General features: G+C 32.0%; 1 protein-coding gene across 13 annotated transcripts in view; it reads right to left on the reverse strand.

Annotated features, from left to right (window-relative positions):
• LOC117167579 (protein kinase C, brain isozyme) overlaps window positions 1-12,167 on the reverse strand; it is a 1,572,697-nt gene that overhangs the window by 941,543 nt on the left and 618,987 nt on the right. For all 13 annotated transcript variants that reach the window (XM_033352622.1, XM_033352629.1, XM_033352624.1 and 10 more), the window contains one exon: window positions 8,389-8,542. In XM_033352622.1, the coding sequence (XP_033208513.1) occupies window positions 8,389-8,542 (154 nt within the window). The remainder of the gene's footprint in view (window positions 1-8,388; window positions 8,543-12,167) is intronic.

Consider the following 12,167-nt stretch of genomic DNA (forward strand, 5'->3'; position numbering starts at 1 on the left):
AGAATGAAAGTAGGAATCAGAAGACTATTTATTATAGCATGCTACGCGCCGGTTGATAGTGATCCTAGAGAAGTAAAAGATGCCTTCTGGGACACTTTAAATTACAGGATACAGAAAAGAGTATTAGGTAATTTTGGGGATCCAAGAACAAACTATAACGGAGATAAATTAGTTGGTTTATGCTTAGAAAGGCGTCTGTTTATTACAAATACTTGGTGCAGGCATAAAATGATCCACATATACACCTGGTCTAAAGGAAATAGCCGCAGTATAATTGACTTTGTTATTGCGGATGAAAGACTTAGAGAGTTAGTCAAAGATACAAGGGTCATGAGCGGTCCTGAATGCAATACTGATCATTGCCTTCTGATCTCAAAAATTAACTTAGGTCGGGGTTGGAGAAAAAAGAGATCCAAGAAAGCAAAACAAACGCGAATCAAAATTGAGAACCTACAGAAACCGGATGTGCGAATAGATTTTCAAAATAAGATAATCGAAAGCATAGATAGGGCAACATGGGAGGACCGTATAAAAAACAAAGATTTAGAGGGCGTCTGGACAATGTTACGGGATATCCTTGTTAGATGCACGATCGAAGTGTGTGGTACCGCAGTTGTAGGAAGAATGTCTGGTGATGCGTGGTTGAATGATGAAGTTCAGGCTGCCCAAAAAGCCATAAGAGAAGCGTACAAGAGAACCTTGAACATCGCAGGTCTTAGCAATGAGGAAATAAGTAGACGTAGAAATGATTATAGACGCGAAAACAGGATACTTAAACGATTAGTTAAAGAGAGTAAAGATACAATTAGAGCAGAAGAAAAGATAAAAATACAAAATGACTTTGAAGGAAGCAGGAAACTAAGTTATAAAAAAATGAAAGGAAACAAAAGTACAGAAATTCTCAACATGAGAAATAGTAGGGGGGAAATGGTATATGATGCAGATGGAATACTAGAGGCTTTCAGAGACTATTTTAGGAGACAGTTCGGAGATGAAGCTATAGGACACCACAACTGCGATGTTGAACACGATGCATTGAAAAACTTAATTGAAAAAGTCTGTGTCACTGAGGTTAGGGATATAATTGAGAGCTTGAAAAACGGTAAGGCTGCCGGGGTAGACGGTATTAACGCTGAAGTGCTTAAACACGGTGGCGAGTACATACCACATAGAGTTTGCGAATTGATAAATTTATGTTTCGAGATGGGAGACGTCCCAGACGATTGGAAAGAAGCTATTATCGTACCAATATAAAAGAGAAAGGGAGATAAAAGCGAGTGCAATAATTACAGAGGGATTAGCTTATTAAGCACCGTAAGTAAAATATATTCAAAAATACTTATTCGTAGGGTAATGAAAATAACAGAAACAAAGATTTGGGAAGTCCAAAGTGGGTTTATGCCAGGAAGGTCATGTACGGATCAAATATTTAGCTTAAGGCGAATAACAGAAAATAGTTTGAGAGTTGGAAAAAAAGTTTTCTGTGTTTTTTTTTTTGACCTAGAAAAAGCTTTTGACAAGGTAGATAGAAGTAAACTTTGGGAAGTTCTGAAAGAGTATGGAGTCAATGGAGGGATCCTACAAGCTATAAAAACAATATATACAGATAGCAAAGCGAGTGTAAGAGTGAATGGGAAACTGAGTGACTGTTTCGATATTATTCAAGGAGTTAGACAAGGATGCGTTATGTCTTCATGGTTATTCATATTATTTATGGAAAAGTGTTTAAGAATGGCTCTCTTCGACGAAGAGGGTGTGGATCTCGAAACAGTAAGGGTACGAGGGTTAGCGTTCGCAGATGATAAGGTTGTTATGGCAAAGTCTATCGAAGACCTGAAAAGAATGTTGAATAAACTAGATGCAAGCATGAAGAACATGGGCCTTAAAGTTAACGCAAATAAAAGAAAAAACTATGGTGTTCGAAGGAAAGAGTGAAAAAACGCTATGGAATATTTTATTAAATGATGAGAGAATTGAACAAGTTGATAAGTTCGTATACCTTGGTAGCTTATTTACTAGGGACGGGAAGATAGATGAGGAATTAGATAGACGAATAAATGAAGTTAAGAAGGTTATTTTTAGAGCAGGTTCCGTTATCAGAAGTGAAAATATATCAAATAAAGCTAAAATGGCAATACATAATTCTATATTTGTACCGATTGTACTATACGGTATCGAGACGTGGACTCATCAAGAATAAGATAAGAGTAAAATTAACGCAATTGACATGAGATTCAAGCACATAATATGCGGGAAAACCATGATGGACAAAGTAAGTAACGAGACAATTCTAAAAGAATGTGGTGCAGAAGAGACGCTAGTAGACACATGGGAAAGAAATCGGTCAAGATGTTTCGGACATGTTGAGAGAATGCCAAATGAACGACTAACGAAACAAGTGTATCAAGGTAAAGTGAATGGCAACGTGCCCAGAAGTAGACCGCGGAAAGAATGGTTAGAATGTGTGAATGAGACCCTACTTAGAAGAGACATAAGAAGTCACAGAAACACGAGAGCCTTCATGAAAAAATGCATGGACATAAAAGAAGCTAGAGAAGTATGCCAGGACAGGAAAATATGCCGGAAAATAGTTAATAAAAAGAGTGTCAGTAGAGTGAATGACGCCTGAAACAAAGACATTGGCTATTAATGGACCCAAGTGGGGAACCTTACATAACGACTTCGTGAGGTTCTACGCTTGGGGTGATTGCTGGAGAGATTGATCAGCAACCTGGGTCGGAGCAGTGTTGCAGAACGAACGTGTTATTTACTTAAATAGCACGAGAATTTTGGATCAATCTGAAAAATCTCTATCCCTTCCACACACTACTCCTTTCCCCCGCCGAGTGAGTCACGCCTTCCTCGAAAGGGAAATGGCTTAATGGTGTAATAATAATAATAATAATAATAATAATAATAACATATTAGACTTCTTCGAGACGAGTTACGGTTTCATGAGACCTGTGGAATTGGGGAAATTCAGCATTGTCTTCACCATTTCCAATGGCTACAAGGCAATCGTCTTTGACATTCCTGAAGATAAAGAGAAACTCAACACAGGGGATAGTGTAAAAGAGGACCAAGGAATACAGACCGACTATAGTGATGCAGAAAACTACTCTTGATAGACTTAATCACATTGTTGCTTGTGTCGATGAATGTTTACGACGACTATAAAGGCATGTTGCTGATATCGAAAAGGGTTTTAATCTCCTAATAGGTGAGACACATAAGTACATTTTGACAGAGAGCGTTCAATCTCCTAGTGAAATACTTATTCGACGAATTATTGATGTTAAATTCGAATATTTCAGCAAACAAGTTAAACAACAATTGTCAAAATCATTTGTTGATCTATACTTTCATTTAGTGTTTTTGGAAATAACTAGTATGTATGCATCCTATGTCGCAGCAACACTAAAATACTTGATAACAGAGTAATTACATTTTCTGTTAGTACATATATTTATATCGCTAGAATTAACAACATACATGTAATTTTTTATTAAAAATAAAAGAAAAACAGATATAACCAGGAAAAATACATTTTAACTAAATCACCTGTCCTTTTATCTTTAACTATTTATTAAAATTTCTTTTAAAAAGTTAAGTTATAAACATTTTTGAAAAAATGACTACAATTTTTAAAAAATAATATAATTTTGAAAATTAGAAACGTTGATTAAGTTTTTTAAAAATAAGTAAAATTTCGAAAATTTCGAAAAAAAATTAAAAATAGGAAAATTTTCAAAAATTGGTAAACTTGATAAGGTTTTTGATAATGATTCAAATATAAAAAATTTTTAAAATTGAAAAATTTCTAAAATTACTTTAGTTGATTAAGTTTTTAAAACCTAATATAATTTTAAAATTCAAAGAATTTTAAAAATTTTGAAATTGAAAAAAAATGGAAAATTTTAAAATTCAAAATTTTTTTGAAACTTTTCTATGGTACAGGTCAATCCCCACTACAAATTCTCCGGAGAAACTGTCATGGTGGATTTTCCCAAACTCTCAATTCCCCATAGTACCTGTCATGGCGGATTTCCCCCACTCCAAATTCCCCATTGTACAGACCCCTCCCTCTCCCCCCACTGCAAATTCCCCATAATACAGACCCCTCCTTCTCCCACAAACTCAAAATTCCCCATAGTACAGAACCTCCCCCTTCCACCCACTCCAAATTCCCCATATTACAGGCTCCTCTCCCTTACCCCCACTTCAAATTCCCCATAGTACAGGCTCCTCCCCTACTCGCCACTTTAAATTTTCCATAGTGCAGGCTCCTCCCCCTACCCCCACTCCAAATTCTCCATAGTAGTCCTATTCTACTAAGCTGTCGTCTGCTACTGCATTCATAGCAGCAGTGGGAGAACGGCAAAGTAGGAGTGTATCTGAGCTGTAAATAGAGACACCAAATTTAAAACAACACAGAAAAAACAAAATTTAAAATTGGTCACAGGTAAGATATGAAACGGTTAAAAACTAAACATATTTCGGCGAAAGTTTTACCGCGGTTAGGAGAATAATTCCAATCTCGTCTACTGTGTCACGCTAAAGTGAGAAAATTTTGGTAACACATGTAGAATCAGAAACAGAAAATATGTAAAAAAATTGTTCTTACTGATATATCTCCTCCGAAATAAATTAGACTATTATAAAGGAATTAGAACTTATCAATTACAATTTAGCAAAAGGCGCAAGAAGCAATTGACTGATGGGAATCCTCAGTTCTCTCCAATTTCATTTAGTTAAACGACGATAGATAGCGCTGGCGTCACAAATCTCGCCTACCGCAAGTTTAACTTCTACTGCGACGAAGTACATGGGTAAGTCGAAAAATTGCTATATTTATTTCTGAAATCCAATTATTAAAAGATATGCGAACATAAATCGATTTTCCATTTACTCTTCGTAGAGTTAGTAACGGTAGAGGTTATGGTTAAGTATTGCATCATTTTTGCGTTAAATACTTGAAATTTGTCCTCAAATTTTGAAAAAACATATATAAGATATGTTTTCGTTTTAAAATAATCTAACTTAACAATACTCTTACTTTGAACTAATATTTAATAAATCATTTAATTAAGTGGCCCATTCCACTCTAGTGCCTGGCTTATCCCGCCCCAGGCATGAGGCAATATGAGCACTAGTTGTTTATTTTCGTTTCTAAATCTGCATATACTTCTTTAGTTGCTTTTATCTTGGCAAAATTTCAATTTAAAATGTATGTAGAATACATATAACGTTTTACTTTCAAGCAATGAATTAGCAGATTTTAAATACTGACGTGAAAAGGACAACTATGCTCATCTCGCCCCACCCTACCCTATTGCAATTATTCCGTGATCTTCTCACGGAAAATTTAACGTAGAATCCGAATCGCAATAAATGAAATGTTCATCTTACAGGTTTTTTTTAGTTTTTAAATGATACATATAACATATGCGCGGATGGCTCTCACCAACCATAGATGCCTTTTCCCCTACAAGTCGTTTTTCGTAGTTCCAACTTGAAAAATAGACCAGCGACTCGTTTTTCAGCCCAAATATCTGGTCTTTGGTTTAAAATTTTGGAAATTTATCTGGTTATGTAATTCTACATGTAACTCTGAATATCATAAAGGCCTTTTCACGTGTACGCCCTCAATTAAGAATAAAATAAATAGCATGGAAAATCTGTAGCTAGCTTCAATAGCTTTAATTTCAGGTACAAGCTAAGAAGGATTGAAAATTAAGAAATCTATCTTTTTTAATTAGGTAAGTATCTGAAATTGTGAAAAAGAAGTTGAAATTGTTGAAATAATGACTTATAAACACCTACTTACAACTTTATTCAGGGCACGCAACGTATATCCACACCTAATAAGCACTTCGATCTTCGCCTTGCCTCTTAGGTAACCTTTAACGAATTCTAACGACTTATACTCTCGAGTGCTCTTGCAAAAGTTTTATCTTAAAAGTACATCAAGTTTAAACCTTAAATCTTTTTTGAAGTACAGAAAATTTATAACAAAAGTGACATTCTCACTACTGCATAGTGGGAGGAATCGGGAATTTACTGTTCATAATCCACGACAGACTACAATTTTTTACCAATTTTGATCTTTTTTTTTTAATGCTTAGAAGCGAATATTGCAGAATGTCATCAGGCCCGATTTTTGAATTTCACTCTGTGAAATTTATTATGGAAACAAATAGAACGTCAAAATTGGACATTCTACTTGCATTATACTTTAGAAACATGAATATTAGGTTTAAGATATAGGTTAATTGTTATAAAGAATTAATTTGAACAGTTACCTTCATATGGTGCTCAACCACAACAAAAAACTATCTTGCTTAAAAATGCCTAAATATTCCGTGTAAGTAGTATTAAGAATGAAAAATAACCATTAGTTAACAATTACTACTATCATAAATATTGTAATAAACAAATTGTGTTATTTTTTTTCGAAGATGGTTTTCTCATCAACTTACTTTAAAATTAATTCTAAATTATAATAAATAGCTGCAAAAATATATAAATGTTAAATATTTTTATTTTTCATAACAATAATATAAACAAATTAAAAAAATGTAGTCTTTTCCATCAGAAAAAAATGATTTTTTCTGCTAAATCATGTAGCAGTTTTCTAAGTGGTTATAATTCATCAAGTAGATTTGGCAAAAACCCGCTATTGTTATTGTTATTATCAGAAGTCATCAAAAGTAGTACTTAATTAAGTAACTTTCTCAGTAATTCTATGTTGAAATTGTTATTAAAAAATAATAGATGATTGTGACCTAGAAACAAAATATAAAAGAAAAACTATTTGGCGATGTTATTTTGCTATACTATAATACTAAATTAGAAAAATCCCTTCCTTCAATGAATATCACTGGAATTGTATTTTAATTGTAATCTTTGCAATAATTCTATGATCTCTGGATCAAGTTCTGTTGCATCTTTCTCCCACTTCTGTCTTAAATCGCAATTCTCTATTATTATTTAATAATAACTTTTAATGCATAATTACTGAGAAAGTAACATAATTAAGCACTGCTATCAAGATGCATTAAAATAATCATGGCGAAAAAACCGCTTATTCAGTCGAAAAACTTGCTACAGATGAGAGTTTATTTAAAACATTTTTAATAAAAACAACAATAGCGAGTTCTTTCCACACTTTCTTGATGAATGATAACCACATAGAAAACTTCAACATGATTTAGCAAAAAAATTAATCTCTTTGGATGGAAAACGCTAAAAAGCTTAATTTGTTTATAATTAATTTGAAAGTTAGTTGATGAGAAAAAATTCGTCGAAAAAAATAAAATAATACAATTTGTTTATTAGAATATTTATAATAATGGTCATTCTTAACTAATGGTTATTTTGCATTCTTAATACTACTTCTACGAGATATTTAGGCATTTTTGATCAAGATAAGTTTTTCGTTGTGGTTGAGCACCGATGAAGGTAATTGTTTATATTAATTCTTTATAACAATTAACTTGAATCTTAAACCTAATATTCATTTTCCTGAAATATATCTTCAATAATTCTAATAGATAGCGACTTCTCTCAAGTCTTTTCTTCGCAGAAAAAAAATAATATTCGTGAAATGTCCAATTTTGACGTTCTATTTGTTTAAATAACAAATTCCAGAAAGTTAAAATTAAAAATTTGGCCTGATGACGTTCTGAAGGATATAATTCTAAGAATTAAAAAAAACATCAAAATTGGTCCAGAATTGTAGGCTGTAGTGCATTATAAACAGTAAACTCCCGATTTCTCCTACTGTGCGCTGTCGCCAAATCAGCTGACACTTCCAGATTTTAAGATAAGAATTGTTTGAAAATAATAGAATGAGATAAAACAATATCGCTTATTAATTCATTTTGTTTGAACCTGCCTAATTATTTTTGGTGTGTACAATATTACTAGCAATCCTATGGGAATTTTGTCAATGTAATATTTGAAATACACGATGTGTCGTTTAATATAAAGTTTGTTTATTTAAGTATAAATTAGTTTAAAAGTGATGTTTAAAGTGATAGTTTGTCCCTTTTCTTTCTCTTTGAGGAATATCTATTCTATATACGAAACTTAACTATAGTTAACGTATCTTGTCAGATGCTTGCCGTTAAATTGTGTGATTATATGCATAAACATTCTCTTGTTTACTGTACAGCGTACATTATCATGTTAAGGGTATAATGTATATAAAACCTCAAAGATTAAAACAGATTCGTTTGTACAACTGGGTCTTTTTCCCAAAAAGTTTGCATTTTATATTTAATATGATATTAATATGATATTTATTCCTAAATACCCTTCAATTTCTTATTATCCGCAATATTTTTATTATTAGAAAACATAATGCGATGTCATGAAAATACTCACAAATTGATTGTTTCGTTCCATTCTGGATTTAAGGAAGATTTTACTGTCTTTGTCTTTTTCTTTACGCTATCTGAATCTGGGATAAGTTTCAGTTTTACGTAAGGATCAGAAAGTCCATTAGGATCCATGGGAATTAGATTTCTTCCTTGCTTGACTGTGGACAAATTCAAAACATTAATAGATGAAGATATAGTTGTATAACAAGATACTATCATAAGGACAAGTTCGTCCCTATTGCATCATCTTATAGGTAAACTGCTATTTTTTTGGCTGAACCGCACTCATTTTGAGGAGACTTCAAAAATAAAAAAAGGTAACTCCCACTCTCTTTGTTAACTTGAATTTTCAGTTTAAGGGTTCGTGCTTAATATTAGTATATATAAAATAATTTATTTTGTTCAATAGGGCCGCAAACAAAATTTCGTTGCTAGTGTTTTGCACTTTTTTCCTCGCTGGCTTTAATTTTATCCACTGCCTCTTGTCCTTTTTACCTTTATATTTACCAGAACTTCTTTTGTTCTTATCTATGTAATTTATAATTTCTTATTTTCTATAAACAGTAATTATATCCCTTGTAATATAATTGTCTTCTGTGACATGATTGATTAATTTCAAACATTATTTTTTTTCGTACAATTTCATTTTTTATGAAAATTCTCTAATTTTTTATAAATTGAATTGTGTCGCTAAATCGTAGTTATAGAAACATGTCTAAAACTGTTTGATTTTACGACGGATTTAATTTTCTCTGTTCAGGAAGTTGATCCCGAATATTTGCATCAGCACCACTTCTGATAGAGTATTAAATTTAAAAGTAAAGATTTTATTAGAGACTCTAACTATAAGCCAATTTTTCAATGTTTTCTCATTATAGAATCGAAAATGTAAGATTTCTCTCTCTCTCTCTCTTGCACTCTCGCTTTCGTTCGCGCGCTCACTCGTTTGCTAATAAGTCCTAAATTGCGCTATCGCAGGAAATAGAAATAAGGAACTAGATATAAGACTTTATATAAATAGTTGTAAGTAATTGTATATATAGAAAGGAGAAGATTGTAAAAAATATAGGTATAAACGGAAATATTGCAAGGAATGGTAGTCATTTAAACCCTTAGGGGACATATTATGAATAAAGAAGAACTCCCCATCAAGAAAATTCGTTTACTCTTTTCTTAATGCTTAATGTCCAGGACTCTTTTTAACTGACTTTTTTCATCATGCAAATTAAACGGTGTGTATCATTTAGAATTGTAATACAAGATAATTCATTGGATAATTTCCCATGTTTAAACGGGTTAAAAATCCCGCCAAATTTCAAATTTCTTTATAAATATTAATCGCACATAATCTATTGATTAAAATGCACTTGTTAATTTATTTGAGAACCTATTAGCGTTATTCAGCAAAGAGCATGGAAAAGATTTCTGAGTTCCCGTATTTAGAACTGGTTAAAGAAAAATAATTTTATTTAATTTTTTATGAATCGATTGATGTTCGTTTAATTATTTTGCTTTTTCTTCTTTCAAATTTGCAAAAAAATAATAACGCCGTTATTATGCAAGCGATTCATGGAGTCAATTGTTGAGCATACCTAAATACCTAAACTAATTTCAAAGAATGATAAGTTGTCGCATCAATTTCCCGATCTGTCACCGATTCCAAGCTAAACAAAAACCCTCAAGGACCCATCCTGGCAAAACCACGTGTCGTGGCCGATATCGAGCGCAGAGTTATCTTAGCCGAGGCGTTCTCGTATCGAATAGGTCTCCCTCTTTTTTGATAATAGATGCGCACGCAATCACCGATTTTCATTCAATTCGCACTCGTTTCACCTAATACCTTCATTCTTCATATATATATGTAACCCTTTCGGTTTGTAAATAATGAGAGGTCATTTAGAAGCGTAATATAAATATTGGTCCCTTATTCTGATCTGATAATTTTATTTTTATACTTGCAAATATTTTGAACTTCTGTTTCAAAATATTTCAAAATATAATTCAAAATATGTCACTTTATATTTGATTTCAATTCAATTTATTTTGCTGATAATGCTTTGGACCTCAGTGCGCTCTTGAAAACATGTTGCAAATGAAAAAAAAAGTGTTCGTTTCAAATTTTTGTTTAAATTTGTGAGTTAATTATGCCCACCTAAACGAATGAATACAAAAAAGTTTTTTGAAAACATTTATTTATCTTTAATCACGCAATACTTTTCTTTTTTTCTTTTACCGATCTTTTTGAATCAAATACCTAGAGTTACAAAAAATAATTGTAGTTTCACTTTTTTATTCATCTGATCGGTTCCTTGACCTTGTGGTTCTTAATTCTATTTCAGTTAACATTATTTTGATTTTTTCTTCTGATTTCATATTTATCTAATAAACTTCTTTATTGTTATAATAGTTTTTATTTTATACTGTATTTATATTCCTACTTCATATTCTGTCTTGTCTTGATTTTTATTGTTAATTTTTTTAAAGTGTTGTCATACAAATTTTCTTTTAACTTTTTTTCATAGTGTATTTTTTCTTATTCACATGCTACTTATTATGTACACTGTAAAAAAGGTTGTGGAATTTTAGTCCGCTAAACGTATATATGTCATCTGAACTGAAATATAAAATGTGACGTTAAATAAAACAACGGAAGTGGAAAGTTTCTCCAAAATATCAACCTAACCACAAATACTTAAATCATTAGTATAATATTAGGAATATATTTATAATTACTTAAGCTTATATGGCATAAAATTTATAATTTAAAATCAGTCACTCGCATTTATGCTTTCGCCGAAAGTGAGCTATACAGTTTTCAAACTAAAATGTTCGTTCGCTCATACCACGGAACAAACGAGCGAAAAAAAAGCTCTATCGCGAAAATTACACAAATGTGGAATATTATACGGACGAATCTATAATCACTATAAAGTGGAGAAATTTTCGTTAGAAAATAGAAATTTATGCGTAGTCGGTTATTTGACCAGTCTGGGGATTTTACTATGTACAGCGTGAGTTCCTTTTTTTACACACTCTGAACGTAATGATTTTCAACACGTCGTATGAATTCATGTAATGTCATAGAATTAAACCTGTAAGAAAAGTCATGCTACACATCATGTGGAAATTTGCTTTCTAACCTGTAATTTTAATGCATATAAAGTGACATTTTATATGTGTAAATTTACAATTTGAAGTGCCATTTTAAAACCTATTTTTTACAGTGCAAGGTCTTTTATATGATATGAACCTATCTATTCCTTATTTCTGGGGTTGCTCTATGTTTTCGAAAATGTCCGCAGGTCTTCCTGGGTGTTTTTCCAACTTTTTCACTGGATCGAGTATTTTTTAAGGTGGTTTGGAAAAAAGTTTCAGCCTTTTTTTTCATATTATTCTTCGAGTTTTCCTCATGGGGTAATTGTCAGCGTCTCCCTGTGAAGATTTAATATTCAATTGTTCAACAGGCTGCACACCTTTAGTTTGAGTGTATTTCTTTGAAAGCCTAAGTGGATCTGTATTTGTTTTTTTTTTAATTTTTTTTTTTTAAGTACGTAAGTTTAAAGCGTTGCACAGTGGGCTGAATGAGGAATTTACCATTCAAAATCACCTACAGCCTACAATTGTTAACCGATTTTCAATTTTGTTTAATTAAAATAATTAACGATAGTTGCGCAAGAGCATGTATGGATTAGACTTTTGAATTTTTATTATTTTCTGCTTATTACATAAGCAAACAAAGAGACAAAATGAGTAATTTTTCACTTATTATTTTTATCTGTAAAT

This window comes from Belonocnema kinseyi, chromosome 2 (genome assembly GCF_010883055.1).
Source record: "Belonocnema kinseyi isolate 2016_QV_RU_SX_M_011 chromosome 2, B_treatae_v1, whole genome shotgun sequence".
Classification (NCBI taxonomy): Eukaryota; Metazoa; Arthropoda; class Insecta; order Hymenoptera; family Cynipidae; genus Belonocnema; species Belonocnema kinseyi.